This window comes from Ochotona princeps, chromosome 25, assembly GCF_030435755.1.
Source record: "Ochotona princeps isolate mOchPri1 chromosome 25, mOchPri1.hap1, whole genome shotgun sequence".
Lineage (NCBI taxonomy): Eukaryota > Metazoa > Chordata > Mammalia > Lagomorpha > Ochotonidae > Ochotona > Ochotona princeps.
The window spans coordinates 23621522-23637564 of NC_080856.1; the positions used below are offsets into that span (position 1 = coordinate 23621522).

Here is a 16043-nt window from a genome sequence, read left to right on the forward strand (position 1 = left end):
GTTTCATAACTTTTTACTGTACAACAACAATGAAGTCCCTTTTCTTGGAGGAGCCCCAAATCTACTAGAAACAAACAAGTGAACACTAGTGCAGTACATTGTGGGAGCAAAAATAGCCAGAGGTCCCCACTGCAAAGAAGTCAAGTCTAGTGAGTTAACACCTACTCCTAAGGCTTGTGTCAGTTTTCAGGGTAACAAACCAGGATTAAATCCCCAATAAGCAATGTTCTTATTCTCACCCTGGCTGGTGAGATCTTCTATAAGGTCTGTTTTCTCGGGTCCATTTCCCTCAGGCAGATAGAGAACCTCAAAGGTGTTGGTGAGACCGACGCCTTCCCTCTGCTTTGGGAGAAGCTGTTCTGGTGAATATACTGGTGGTCTGTGTTCCTCCGCTTCGTTGGAAGCCCCTCGATGCCCTTCGCGCCTCTTCGCAGAGCTCTCCTAAGAGTCGGTGCTTACTCTCGCCCTCCCTGAAATGCTTTCCTCCATGGCTTCCAAGCCTTGCTGGTTTCTCGCATGGATTTTTAAAAATCCCTTCTTTTGATTTAGCTGTGTTGATTACCTGTAGACATTTTTCCATATATTTTTTCTTTGGATTCTGCTCTGCGTAAAGCAGTTGTCTAGATGTCTGTTTGCTCTCATCAGATGTTCTCTGATTCTCCTCCAAAACAGGTTTGAAAATCCTTATAGGAACATTCTAGGAGAGAGATTGTATGTGGTGCAAAAGTCACTTTTAATTTGAAGTGTTCCGACTGTGTTTTGCGATTCATTACCAGTGTTATTCTCAGTTCTACATGGAATGCCTGTTTCCTTTTCCATGCCGGCCAGCTCCTTTCCCTCTTGGACTTCCCTGGTTACTGTTTATCCTGTATTCAGAATAGCAGATCAGTCACAGATCTTTTCATTCCCCATGGAGTAACACCATGTGTCATAATTGTAGTTATTTAAATATGTCTGCACTCTGTTTTCGTTAGCCGTTTCGTCCTGCTAGGACAAGGACTGGTTGGTAATGTGTACCTGCAAATACTGTGGAGTCAGAGTGATTTTGATTCTGACTTTATTACTTTTTACTTGGTCAGGGGGAGTGGGAAAATTTCAACTACCACAGCCTTCTCATTTGCAACACTGACACTACTGCTTAACTTCCCTAAATTGTTGCTACTAACATAATAGGGAACATACAATGAGTAAATGAGTAGTGTTTGGAATAGGAAAATGGTTAGAATACATATTTCAGTCTATTTAATTGTCCTGAGCAGAGTATTGGAAAATTTGTGGTTTTTCTTTTAAGATTTATTCTGTTTGTTGTTGTTGTTGTTGTTTTTAATTGGAAAGGCAGATATACAGAGAGAACGAGATACAGAGAGAAAGATCTTCCATCCACTGACCCATTCCCCAAGTGGTCACAATGGCCAGAGCTGAGCTGATCAGAAGCCAGGAGCTTCTTCTGAGACTCCCACATGGATTCAGGGTCCCAAGGCTTTGGGCCGCCGCCTTTTGCTTTCCCAGGTCACAAGCAAGGAGCTGGATGGGAAGTGGGGTAGCTGGGATATGAACTGACACCCATATGGGTTCTTGGCATGTGCAAGGCAAGGATTTAGCCACTAGGCTACTGCACTGGGCACAGAAAATTTGTTTTTTAAAGTATACCGCTTATTTAAATAACTTGGACATTGGATTAAAAAAAAAATTTGCTGGTCTTTTGGCATCTAAAATACTGTTCAAGGCATCCTTTTAGTCTTTCATTTTGCATTAAGTTTTGGGCCTCAAAACATAAATTATTCCTCCTTTCATACAGACTTGGGTCTTTTTGAAGTGAATCATTTGTTCATATCATTGGGGGGAAAACTGTATTTTCTCTTTGTACCATCAAGTGTGCAGCTATCTTGAAGCACATATATTTCTAAAAGACGGAGTTGCATGCTGGGTAGTAACGGCAGTCTCCAGGCCGACCTCGTGGAATCTGGAGAGGCGAGGTCTGGGTGAAGTGATCAGTAACACTTGTCACGGCCCCGCACATTTTGCTGCCAGATGTGCGTGCTTGAGACTATGAGTGTTCCTATATGGAATGATCTGGAAGAGAAAAATACTGAGACTTGGAGTAAAAATTATTTGGGAAGATTCTGAACACTCTCCAAACAAAGACAATGCCAGGGAAATAGTCCAGAGATCAGTTTATCTGTATTTTTTCTATTCTGATATTTATAGTTCTACAAATGTGAACTTATTTTTGCCTAAGTTTTGCTATTGCTTTGTTCTGTTTATACCACATTCTTAAATTTTGAGTTTTTAAATTTTTTTTTCACCTGTTCTACAACATTCAGATTTATTAAACCACTACAATGTTGTGTGTCACAGTGAATCTGTTCCCAATGCTGGCCTGTACTTCAGTGTGGAGTCTTGTAGTAGAGTAGCAGTTTTTCATAACCTGGTTTGATGGTTTTGCTGTCTGCGCAGTTTAATGACTAAATTGAGATGGTTTTTGTGACTGCCTTGAAGAATGGCACACCTGTATCATAAAGGCTTTTCCAAGTTTTTCAATTATGACAAAGTTTGATTTAATATAATTCAGTTATACTTGAGTTACTTAGAGATAAATGATTAAGATTTGAGAAAATTTAGGCTTTGTTGAAATAAAGTAGTGGTCAAGATGGATTCTATTTCCAAACTAATCGAAAAGTGAGAGATGCGGGGGCTAAGACAAGCTGTCCTTTTGTGCATGTAAAAAGGCATGTAGATTTGAAAGCCTAACTAGCAAAGTGTAACCCTAATGGAAATGAAGTTTTTAATACACAATCAGTTACAATAATAAAAAAATAAGTTTAATATCACCGTTAGAGCCTCTGATTGTAAATTAAATGGCATTGTGAAGACAGGGAAGATTAGTTTTTTGTTTGTTTTTTAGGGAAACAGTATCAGGTTGTAGATTGAAGCTTTTGGGAGTAACCTTTAGATACAGCTTAAAAACTGAAACCCAGAATAAAGTGTTCCAGGAATCTTTTGTACCTGTGACACTGAATGACTGCTTCTGGATTGGGTGTTGTGCTACCAGAGAAGTTTTACTTAAAATACTAGACCTCTGTGTCCAGGTACTAGATTCTAAAGGGAATGTCTAAAGGTCAGGTGTATGAGCCACCTGCTCCTACCCAAGTGTGTAAACTGAAGAAATTAACAGTTTAAAGAATTTTGTTGTACTCAGTTATCATTTAAAAGACCTATGTGATCATTTCATTTTAGGGCATGTTAACTGTGTTTTATCTCATCATTCTGTCATTACACAGAAATCTATGTCTTCTCCCCAAAGCAGCAGATCATTTTTCAAGTTAAAGCTTCCATGATACCCTAATGCATAAAATAGCTGAAATAAGGATGGGATAGTTACTTAGTCCTAGAGCTCTGTCCCTTCAGCTCCCTCCATTCTTTCAAGTGAAGATTTTCTGTAAACTGGAACAAGTCCATGGCTTTTTTCTGGTGTGCACCCACTGTAAGGGGCAGGTTTGCCCACATTTTGCTGCCTCTGCTCTGCATTCTGTAATCATTAACATGGCACAGTTAATGTGAGGAACAGAAAGAAGCCCTCTGTCTGCCGTAATGGTGACTGGGCTCACCTGCCTAAGCTTTTCCTGATTTAGGATGTTTTAGAAAGTCTGTTACCAGATTACAGCTTAATTTTACCTTCTAACGTAGTTGTTACTTATAATGTCTTTCTGTATACCTCCTAGTAAGTATTTAGACAACTTAATGTTAAAAACAAAACAAAACAAAAAATCAGATAGTTTCAGCCTGTTGTTAGATTTTCAGGTTCTCAAGGGCCTTGTAGTAACTAAAACACCAACCTTATCAATGCTACTCTTTTGCACTGACCAGTATGTTTCCACGTGTGCTCCACTGGCCTCTTATTCTACTGAAATCTTGTAGTGTTTCTTAATTATGTCCAACTCTGACCATTTCTTTTTTGTTTTTTAAAGAAGTTACAATGATTTTTTTTTTCCTGAAGATTTATTTTTATTGGAAAGACAAGTTTATAGAGTGAAGGAGAGACAGAGAGAAAGATCTTCCATCTGCTGAGTCATTCTCCAGGTAGCCACAAAGGCCAGAGCTTAACCAATCCAAAGCCAGGACCCAGGAGCTTCTTCCAGGTCTCCCATGCGGGTGCAGGGTCCCAAGGCTTTGCACCATCCTCGACTGCTTTGCCAGGCCACTAGCAGGGAGCTGGAAGAGAAGTGGAGCAGCTGAAACATGAACTGGTGCCTATATGGGATCCTGGGCATGCAACGTGAGGACTTCAGCCACTAGGCTACCATGCCGGGCCCTACAATTATTATTGTTAAAAGATTTACTTATTTTTTTGAATGACAAAATTAGCGATTGGAGAGATCTTTTATCTGATGGTTCACTGCCCAAATGGCTGCAGTGGCTGGAACTGGGCCAGTCTGGAGCCAGAAATGAGTTGCTGCTTTGGCGGTATCCTCCATGGCAACAGGGGCCCAAGCTCTTGGGCCATCCTCTTCTACTTTCCCAGGCACATTAGCAGTGAGCTGGATCTTAAGTGGAGCTGCCAGAACATGAACAGTTGCCCAGATGAGGTGCCAGCAGCACACGCATTGGCTTAGCTCACTACACCACAACACCAGCTTTATTTCTTCTGTGGCTTTTTGTAGATTGCAGTTGTTGAGCTCTTGGTATGTTTTCCGTTTTCTCACTGTCTAGACTTTAAGCTTCTTGAGAACAGAGGTCGTGATGTCAGCATGTTTGTGATTGCACACTGAAAGCACTTAGCAAACAGTTGCTTTGGTTTTATTGGATTTGTCAACTTGCTTAGCCTGTGATGATTAACTTGGTATGGATTGGGTGGGAGTTGGGCTACTGCCAAGCCAGCAGACTTGGTATCTTCTTTAGTAAGTTTTCTGAGCCGGGCATTTAGAAGGCAGACTACACTTCTTACACAGTGTAAATGATCTTAAAACTACTGTGTAAATTGTATTTCTTTTGGTTCTGTGTTCAAAAATGAAGCTGTAAAAAGCAACCTATTCCCCTCTCCTGCCCTCAAACTGAAAAGTGTTGTGTTGTACATATTTATATGTTCTAAAGTAAAATTAGTCTTAGCATCATAAAACATTTAAGCATCTTAACGATAATTTAAAAGGAAAATCCTTCCCCAATACTATTTCTAACTTAATGCCTTACACAAGAAAAATAAATATTATTTTAGATATAAAATATAATAATGTCTGTTTCATTATACTTAGTTTGGTCTTTCAGGTCTTATGGGAAGTGAAGTACCATTCTGCATCTTATTTGTCTGCATATTTTGGTGATGAGAGAACTTACTAATTAGATAGGTTATACAATACCTCTATGAGAATGATGTTATTCCTGCGTTCCTAAGAAGAGACCTGTGCATAGGACCAGTTCCAGGCAAACAAGAAATCCCCTGCCTTGGTTTGTTAGGAAAGTCATTGTAGATCATTACTATTGACCACTGGATAAGCATTCATTGCCGTCATATAATAAATGTACTTTAAATTGCTTTATTTTATTTTACCCGTGTAAGGGTAAAGGCAGGTGCTATTGTTGTTTATGAAATAGATGTGCCAGAATACTAAGAGACTACCCAAAGTTACAGTGCTAGTCTTATGTACCCTGTCTGCAATTCTCAGCCAGATGTTTCCTTCATCAGTCCCACAAATCTGTACATATTCAATTCTTTCAATGAAGGGAAATGAAGTTACATCAAATTGAATGAGCAAGCAACATCCTTATACTGTTAGTCATGAAGATATAGGTTCTAATGGGATTATTTAGACCTCTAGAGCTATTCTCATTGAGATTTTTTTATTGTATTTTTGACAATCTACATAGTTAATTACGGTAAATCTCATTGAGATTTTTCCCGGAGACTTTTGCAGTGTCTAAAGACAATGTTGATAGTAACCACCATTGGGGTGGAATGCGGTGGTGGATAGCTTTAGAACTAATTACTAACAGCTACCAGTGCTGCTAAACATACTGCAGTGCTTTGACAGCCCTCCGTAGAACATGTAATCCAGAATGTCATTAGTGCTTTGGATAAGCCCTACAGTGTGTATCTCAGGGGAAAGAATTATTTGAGTCACTTCAACCAAAACAGATTGGGTCAGATGCAGTGGGGCGAAGAAGGTGGCTTCAGATGGAGCTGGACCAGACTGAGTGTGATAAGCTGTTCTACTCCAGTTAAGAATTCAGGCTGCCGTCCTTTGTTTTATTCTTTCTTTATGCCAACATTTGGCATAGCAGTTGTGCAGGAGATAAGTGAAAGTACAGTTTCTTCTAAGCTACTTGCAATGTGGTCCCATTTCAATAACTAAAGAAGTCAGCCCACTCCGATATAACATTTGGACTTCGCTGTAAATCAACACTTGTGCCAGTGGGCTGCACAGAAGTCTAAGGATATGGCTTTTTGGTATGTGTTGATAGAGTGAGGGGCATTCAAGATTGTTCAGTTACAAACTAGCTAGCCAATTTCCCAGGGAATCTTATAATCAGTATACCTGGTAGGATCTAAGTTTTACATTGTTTCTCCATCATGTGTGCCATTGCTAAATTTTTTTGGCTAACTTAACTGTTACTTGATTTTTATTAGCCTACTACATGGTCCAAATGTCCTTTTAAAAAAATAAAAATTATACTTTGTCAAGTAGGGTGGCTTTAAGTTCACAGCAAAACTGAGTGGGAAGTAGAGTTCCCATAAACCCCCTTATTGTCTTTTGACTATATTGTAATACTAATTTTCCAATAAACATTATATAAATGCAAGTCTTATAATATTAATGCAACATTAGGTATTTCTGAATTTCTTGTGTCATGAAATGTAAAACAAAAGTTGTATAAGTATGAAAGGTACATGTTTTAGTGAATTATATGTTATTTTCCTCTTTGGTGGAAAACAAAGGCTTATCATCTGCATAGATCTTTCTTTCTCCCCCCCACACACGTCTTCACCAACTGGTTTACTCCCCAAAATGACTGCAACGGCCAGATCTGGCAGATCTGGACCAGGTGGAAACCAAGAGTTAGGAATTCCATCCTGTCTTCCATATGTATGCAACGACCCAAGTACCTGGGACGGTGTTTCCACTGTTTCCCAGCAGCATTAGCAGGAAAGTGGATTTGAATATGGAGTAGCTGGGACTCAATCCACCATTATCACCGGATATGCTGACAGTGCGAGTGGCAGTTTAACGTGCTGCACCACAGCACTGCTCCCTGCATAGTCGTCTCCCCTTGCCTTCCCTTCCTTGCCCTGCCCTTCTCCTTATCCTTCCTTCCTTCCTCTCCCCCTCTTCCTCACCCACCCTACACACCCCCAACTCTTTCTTATTTATTTACTTCAAAGACTTGTGGATCAAGAGAGAGAGACAGATCTGGCTGCTAGCTTACGCCCTAGATGGCCGCAGTGGCCAGGACTGGGCCAGGCTGAAGCCAGGAGCTTTGTCCAGGCCTCTGTCAATGCCAGCTTCCTTCCTTTCCTTTTTCCTTTTTCCTTTTTCCTTTCCTTTCCTTCCAAGGTTTATTTTACTTGTCTAAAACACAGAAACACACAGATAGGGAGAAACAGAAAGAAATCTTCCATTCACTGGTTCTCTTGCCAAATAGCCACAGTAGCCTGAGTTGGGCCTGGCTGAAGAACAGAGCTCCATCCAGATCTCTGACATGGGTGCAGGGGCGTAGGGACTTTGGCTGTCTCCCACTGCTTTCCCATGCACATTAACAGGTGAGCTGGATCAGAAACAGAGCTGCCAGGACTTGAATCAATGTTCCATATGATGCTGGAGTCACAGGCAACAGCTTAACCCATTGTGTACCGTGTCAGTTTATTTAATGACTGTGACCACCTTTCTCATACGTACTTATCTTCCTGAGACATTTTTCCATGTAGTTGTACATCTCTCTCTCTCTCTCTCTCTCTCTCTCTCTCTCTCTCTCTCTCTCTTTCTTTTAATTTCAGAAGGATTTCATTTCCTTTCTTTGAAATTTTTCTTCTTTGGAGTTTGACTTTTGGTTAATTATAAACAATTTAAAATTAGCTAGCCTGATAATATGACAGCTTTAACAGATAGGATTTGTCCTAGACCCAAACTTTTCTGTAATTGAGGACATTCTAAGACTTCAGTTTATCACTGTGACCTTATTTATGTCTTGTGCTGACACAGAGCCAAGGGGAGAGTTTAATGATTGTATGTTTTGTTAGAAATCTTTCTGGTGTCTGTGAAACATCTACTGTGTTCGTCAGCCAGGCTGTTTGTCCTGCCAGCCACAGCCAGTGGAAATAATGTGGCGCTTCTGTGTTTCTTTGTGTGTCATAGGCTGCAGGTTTTCCCGTACATAGTTGACCTGTTAAACAAACAAATAAATCCTCAGTTATTAGTTACACCAAGTAGATAAACATAGGGAGCATGGTATTTTTTAAGAAAAAAATCGTGATAGAAGCAGGATTCATATTTTCAGTAGTAAGGTCTGTGAACTTGGGGTTTTTTTGTCTGTTAAATACAGATCATTCTCTGCCTACCTCACAGGGCTGTTGTGGGGATCCAGTGCCTAGGAGGATGGCTGCTAGACTGCACAGCATTGCAAGTGAGAACCCGTATGCAGGTTCTCAAAAGGGGGACATTTGGTCGAGGATATCGACCTTGAAAGGCGCTTTGGAGCATTGCCTTTTGTTTGTATAGCGGAGTGTTTTCTCCTGATTTTAAGTAACCTCAGAGATGATTCACATGGGGTTTGGTTGTATCTCTTTATGAATAAGGTCAATTGAGTTAAAAATCCCTCATTTGCTGAAACATAATGTAATGTGGCATAGAGCAGTGATTGATGCGAAGCAAAATTATATAAAGAAAAATCTGAATTCATCCAATTGCACAAACTGTGCCTGGTAGAATGTCATTATCATCCTGCTCCCCTCCTCATCGTCCTTCATTCTGACTGCTAATCAGTTCTGCAGAGCCAGGAATGTTTTCCATTGCCTCTTTTTCCCCCTCAGAAGTTCCAGTTGGTAATTTCACCTGTGTTCCTCTTATTAATGAAACACGTATTCTAAGTAGTTGTTAGACTTTACCCTTGGGGGGCAGTCCAGCCTCTATACATTGATAGTGTCTTACTATAGTTGATATTATTCATAAATAGACCCGGAGAACTGTAGGACCCCGGGACTCGCACGCTTAATAAACCGTAGAGCTGTTGGAGAGCAGTAGGGAGGCTGCATTAGACATTCTAAGACGTGTCTTGGACCCTGCTTCTTTGGACTAATCAAAAAGTATTTTTTTCAGACTCAAAAGTCTTTTCATTACCACCGTTCACCTTTGAAAACCATTTGTATCATTTGATAATCAGGAAAATTTTTCCTTTTCCTATTGGCTTATGATTGTTCAGGAAATTACTTTTCTTCTGTTCCGCGGGCTCAGAAATAGGCTTCTGAAGTGGACCTGCACACCTGCTCTTTTTCGTAGTGCTCTGCTGGTCAAAAAAAAAAAAACTTTGCTAATTGATACTTCATAATGTAGCAGCAATCAAACTGTGCTCCAGAGCATTGAGTCTTTGAACTGGATTAGTGACGTGCGCACACGAGATGATGAGGAGGCTCAGGAGAGACAAGAGGCTCCCCCTTCTGTCCCCAGAGCAGTTTTTTCCTCACTCAGCTTCGGGGGGACTCTGAGCTCATGAGCAGAATCCTAATTGAGTTTGTCTTGCTAGGACAACCCATTATAAATGCTCAATAAAGAAAAGAGTAATTCTTCTCCCGCTTAACCACTGAAGAACAGCACATGTTTCTAACGTCAGCTTTTTATTTTTTTTTTTTTTATGTTTCATTTTTTTGTTGGTAAATCTCCCAGACAACAGCAGTTCTGTAGAGAGTTTAAATATGAAGGAATGGCAGGACGGGCTAAGGGCACTTCTACCCAACATTAACATCAACTTTGGTGGACTGCCCAATTCTTCCTCCCCCTCCAACGCCAACCACAGTGCACCAACGTCCAACACTGCCACCAGCGACAGCCTGAGTTGGGAAAGCCCTGGCAGCTGGACAGACCCAGCCATCATCACAGGTAACTCTCTCGCTCCCTTCAGCTCCACTCACTGCCATCAGTTTGTTCTTAGCACAGCTTTTAAAAAAAAAAAGAACTCTTCAACAACTGTTTCTTTTCACAAAGCCACAAACTTGGGGTGGCTTGTCTCATTCTCAGGGGACCTGTCAACCTAGTCCTGTCCAGAGGCGTGGAGTGCCTTGGTTTGCTTCTTTTGGTCTAAGTAGGTGTTAACCTGGCAGCCTGCGTGTGTTTTGTAGGCCTCAAAGTTCAAAAGGATCTGAGTTAGCCTCCTAAAAGGAATATACTCCACTTTTTTTTCTTTCTTTTTTTTTTTTTTAATAAAGCTCTCTATTATAAGGCTATCTTGTTGATGTATCCCTGTTAGAGAAGGAAAAGTATGATTGGGAAATACCACCTTGCGGGCAATTGTTTTTTTGCAGCTCCACCTCTATGGCATTGGGGGACTAAGTCTGTAGTTGAAGTGGAGGCAAGGGTTTGTGTGACAATAAATCGTGGTCGTTGTGGGGGCAGGATAAAAGAAACAAGGTTTAAAAGATCTTACATGGAAGGAGTTTCAAGTTGTCATTTCTTTTTGGGTTCCTTGCTGGAGAAACTAAACCTTTTTGTTGTCTAACACTTTTTTTTTTTTTTTTTTTTTTTTTGCATACCTCCTCCTGCACAAACTCACCCTGTTTTCTTCGTGTTTTCTTTTCTCTCCTTTAGGTATTCCAGCATCTTCAGGAAACAGTTTAGACTCTCTTCAAGACGACAATCCTCCACACTGGCTAAAATCCCTTCAGGCCCTCACAGAGATGGACGGCCCTAGTGCTGCTCCATCACAAACGCACCACAGCGCCCCCTTCAGCACACAGATCCCTCTGCACAGAGCCAGTTGGAATCCCTACCCTCCTCCTTCAAATCCTTCCAGTTTCCACTCCCCACCCCCAGGCTTCCAGACAGCCTTCAGACCCCCCAGCAAAACCCCCACAGATTTACTACAGAGTTCAACACTGGACCGCCACTAGGCAAAGAGGAGAAATCATTAGCAAATGCAGGATTTGTCCCACTCTGCTTTCTCTCTCTCAGCCTAACCACAGCTCCCTTCTCATCTTACGTTCTGAAGAATCCAGTTCCTGATCAAATTTTTTTCTCCCTACCCCCAGATGCGATGCGATCACAGGGTCATTACCATTTTTTTTTAATTGTGAAAGTTTCTGTTGATCCAACATTAGAGTGACACTGTTGAATGTTTCTTTTAAAAAAATGCCTTTTTAAGGAAAGGAAAAAAAAGAAATCAAAGGGCAGTCTCGATACTTAGAAAATTACTGTTTGTCTGTTGCGCATAATAATGACATAATCTGCTTAGCAGAAAATGACGATTAATCTATAGGAAAGGTCACGTAAATGCATTGTCAACTGCAGAAGTTTGAAAACCAGGTTAATTGGAATGAGATTGCTAAATGCATGGGGGAAAGCGGTGGTCCTGGCATCCATCTTGTATTCAGCTTATCACTATTGCAGAAAAAAGCTTTTAATTTAATTTAATTTTTAACTCTTTTGGTGGGTTAATGGGGAAGGACTTGATTGTGTGGTTTAAGCAAAAGAATTATTGGAAGTTGATGGAAAGACAAATTGATCTGTAGTAATAACTTACTGGCCTATTGATAAAGAGTTTATAAGAAGAGAGGAGAAGTGATTTTAAGGAGAAAAAAATTTTTTTTGGCTTTAGATTTCAAGCAAATTCATATGTTTTAAAGAAAAGATATTCACAAATTTAATACCTATACATGATGTAAGAGCTGAAATAGAAGTGATTTCCTCAGTCTTTCTCCTCTGTCTGGCTCTTTTTTCTTTGACCTTACCTTGAGGGCACTCTGAGGGGGCAGTGCTCTGGGGCTGTAGTCACCATCAGGAGCAAATCTCTGACCTCCTCACCTGCAGCTTTTACTTAACCCTATAGTTCCTGGACATTCGTGCAGTATTGAAAAGACAGGAGAAAAGAAAACAGAAACCTGGTTATAACCTGACGCTAAAACTAAAAACAAGGACATGTACCTCTTTCTTCAGAATTAAAACTAAAATCTTAAATAAAACAGAAAACTTGATGAAGACCCTTGGGTTCTTGTTTTTGTCTTTTCCACTTTGTCGCATGTGATTTTGAAGCTTTTCATGACAGGTGCCATCCGTGATTTCCTTAGTGGTAGGAGAAGCAGTTTCAAAGAAGAAATTAGGAACCTCGTTTATTGTCAGTCACAGCCATTTCTGAAGGGCAGCCTAGCTCGTCCCCAGGAATGTCTCTGCAGTGGCTCAGTGCAGAAGATACCTCTTTCTGTGGTTTTATTGCGAAGGCCAAACCTTCCCAACTGAGATGCCTTGGAGAGCCCAGGAGTGTTTGGATTGTTTCACATGCTGAGATGCTCCTTGTCTTGTGGGGACCTGGTGGGAGTAACAGGCAGCCTTCTGCGTAAGGAGCACCGGGTTGTGGGCGCTCCAAGGGCAAACACTGATGTGAATATTGCTGAGTCCCCTGGCAGCTGGGCATGATTGGCAGCACTCCACTGCGGAAGTGGATCCCACCACTGATGGAAACCATAGAGGCTGGAAACTGAATGTTCCCTGCCACAGTCCTGGCATAGGTTAGCCATCTCTCCTAAGGGGATCTCTGTGAGAAGAATTAAATAGATGTAAATAGTACATTCTATGGTTTTGCATTTATTTTCTTATCCTTACCTTGACTTTGTATTGGATTTGTTAAAAAGGGTTGCCATTTTTGAGAAACTTAAACAAGGTATCCTCAAATAGGCATCGCCGTAAGCAAACTTGGCCTAGTGGGTGGTAAATTCTTTTTGTAAAATTAACCGAACCCTTACTGTGTTAGGAGAGGAGATGACCAGGTTTCCTTTGTTCTCTGAGTTTTGTTTCTCTCCTAAACCTTACATCATCCTGCAAAATGACAGGCCCTACCCACAGATATCCTTCAGAAAGCAGTGATTATAATTGAACATTTTGGGTGTTTAGGAGAACCCCAGGTTGGATGTATCAGTAAAAACACTTCTTTTTCTGTAAACAAATAGGTATTCCACTTACAAGGCTGTGCTACAGTTGTGTGCATATTTAATGAATCGTACATGTAGAAGAACTTAGAAAAAATCATGTGTCATTTAAAAAATTACCAGAAAGGCATAGTGGTTTACTCTCCAAATGGCCACACCAGCTGGGCTGATACAGGTAGAGTTCAGGAATCCATCTTGGTCTCCCGTGTATGTGGCAGGGGTTCAGGCACTTGAGTAACCCCCCATGTTTAGCAGGGCACATTAGCAGGGAGCTGGATTGGAAGCAGAGCAGTCAGGATTTGAACTGGCGCTCTGAAGTGGGATGCTGGTATCATATGCTATGGTTTAACGTGCCACACCGCCACACCATCCTCCAGCATGGCTGTCATTTAAAGAACAGAATTAAACAATCATCAGCCATGTGCCTGCTACTAGATTAAGAATAGTTTTAGCAGTATCTCAAGTCCCCTAGAGTCCTCTTTCCAATTCTACTTCCTTTTCAATAACTATCATCTTTTTAAATATAATTACCTTATTCATTTTTAAAAGTTTTACTTGAAAGGCCAAGTTTCAAAGAGGGAGAGAGAGGCACAGAGAGAAATCTTCCATTTCTGATTTACTCCTGCAACTGTAACAGCTTGGGTTGCCAGGCCAAGACCAGGAGCCTGGAGCTTCTTCCAGGTCTATCACGTGGGTGCAGGGGCCCAAGCACTCAGATCACATTCTCATTCTTTCCCAGGTGTGTTGGCTGAGAACTGGACCAGAAGTAGAACAGCTGGGACGCTAGCCCTGTGCCCAGTAGAGACATTTAAAGATTTGGATAAAAGAGAGCAGTGTCCCAGGCTTAAGACGTATAAAATATAAGCTTGTTTACCTGGAAGCAGGGGCCCAGGACATCAGGCGATGAAGACCATGGCTTGATCACTGCGTTTCCTATAAACAATTAGTAATACTGAAAGTTGGTCTCTTTATCTGCATCTGACCACTAAGTATTACAGAATTATCAGATGGAGAACTGTGTATATGGTACCAGAGGTCACCCCAGGTGTAAATCTAAATTCAGGTCATTGGGGGAGTTACCGTGTTTCTCTTCTGTGGCTCTAGGTTTCACCATTTCCTCTGCAGGATTCAGTCAGGGCTGCTTGTTACTATTTGGTTGATTCAAATAGTTTGAGGCCAGGAAGTGCCACACAGCAGACACTCTGGCCATTGTGTCGTTCCTCACAACAGCTTCCCTGCAGTCCTCCACAGCAAAGCACAACACCTGTGGAGAAGAGGGTAGGTTTAAGATTAATTCACCAGAACATGAAGGGAGAAGCAAACTTTCTTAGATTTGGTCAAAATCAGATAAATACAAAGAACCTGGACCAAACTGACTGAAGTGTGCTGTTGGTGCATGCAGTGGGAATTCAATTTTGTAACTGGTAGCCCTCAGTATGTGTGTCTCTCTGATCACAACAATCAGATCCCATATATGCAGTCAATATATTCTATATATCTACACTTGTTTGATTTACAGAGTTAGAGCTTCTGGTTTTCTCATCCCATTTTGCTGCAATGGCATTCTATAGTAATTTGGGAAAAAATGTATGTGGATGATAAATATTGTAGAAAATTTACATGCCTGAGTACAGTATATATTCTGCTATCTCAATTAGTGATTCCAAGTTGTAGATACTTTCTTCCTTCAGAATTTTGGAGACAGTATTTGCTTTCTGTGTTGATGAAAAATTCAAGCCACTCTTGTTTTTAGTGTGTAGTTTCTTTTTCGTCCTTCTATGGATACCTGTGGCAAGTTTGTCTTCTCTGTTCTGAAATTTCACAGTGAAAGTCATTGGTAGGGCTATTTTAATTCATTGTGCTCAACACAGTGGACATACAGTAGCCTATGTAAATCTGGCATCTCAGATTCTTATGTCTGCTGTGTGTGCTAGACTTATTTCATTAGTGAATTTCTTGCCCTTATTTTTTCTGTGCCCCATTTCTGAAAATCCCATTATTCAAAGATTGAAATTTCTGGACTATTCAAAGATTGAAATGTCTCCATTCTCTATTATATGCTTCTCTCCCTGGGAAGATTTCTTCTTGCATTGTCGCTCCTTTTTACAAATTAATCTTATCTGTTGCCTTTTATCTCTGTCTTCCATACTACAGAATTCTCAGCTGCTTGGTAATCCTTGGTTACCAACTCATGAACAAGACTCAAAATTGATGAGAAGTTTTAAAAACATGAGTGGTGCTTTTCAAATCTTAACTCATTATTGGAAATTCCAAGTCATTTTTCTTCTGAGAAATATCTGTTGTGTCTGGCTGTGGCCTTGTCTCTTATCTGGTCAAGTTCCGTAATCTTAACAGGAGATGGCCTTCAGGGTAAGAGCCTATAGTTGTTTCAGAGCTGTGTTGGTGGTCACTACATTTATAATGTATATGCTATTGAACCCTCTTGTTTTTAGTGTTTTTTTATCTAGAGATAATAGCCTCTAAATATTTGCCCATGTTTGAAAAGTAGAGTTACACTATCATGTGGAGTTGAGGGATGAATCCTTAAGAGCTAGCTTGTGAAAAGAGCTTGCCTGGTTGTCTTTCTTTGAGTCTTACCTCACACATTTTATCCTTTGCTTTGGGGATGTCTGATACTGTCAGTTTCTATGTCCTTGAGGATTTCCTGATGTGAATTGGTTTAGGTCTCAGTGATCCCCACTGTTTGCTTCAGGTTGGATTTTGTCACATCAGCCAAGTTTGTCTCCCTGAGGTAGGTGAGTCACATGCACATTCTAGGGTCACCACATGTTGTTGCTGCTGTCTCCTCTTGGTTTTTCCTGCTTATGTATTTTTTTTTTAACTTTAGTGGACTTTTAGGAAGAAATAAAAGAAATAGGTTTGATCTGTCATCTTACCCATGTTTGTGTTCTGGTTAAACTATTAT

At 40.7% G+C, this 16043-nt stretch overlaps 1 protein-coding gene across 5 annotated transcripts in view; it reads left to right on the top strand.

The window, feature by feature from the left end:
- The window catches only part of CNOT4 (CCR4-NOT transcription complex subunit 4), a 109451-nt gene extending 97276 nt beyond the window's left edge, over positions 1 to 12175 (top strand). For 3 of the 5 annotated variants that reach the window (XM_004594386.3, XM_004594387.4, XM_058681328.1), the window contains exons 11-12: positions 9870 to 10082; positions 10788 to 12175. In XM_004594386.3, the coding sequence (XP_004594443.2) occupies positions 9870 to 10082; positions 10788 to 11089 (515 nt within the window). In that variant the 3' untranslated portion in view covers positions 11090 to 12175. The remainder of the gene's footprint in view (positions 1 to 9869; positions 10083 to 10787) is intronic. The other 2 variants (XM_004594388.4, XM_004594389.4) reach the window with 1 other exon arrangement.
- The last annotated feature ends 3868 nt before the right edge of the window (positions 12176 to 16043 follow it).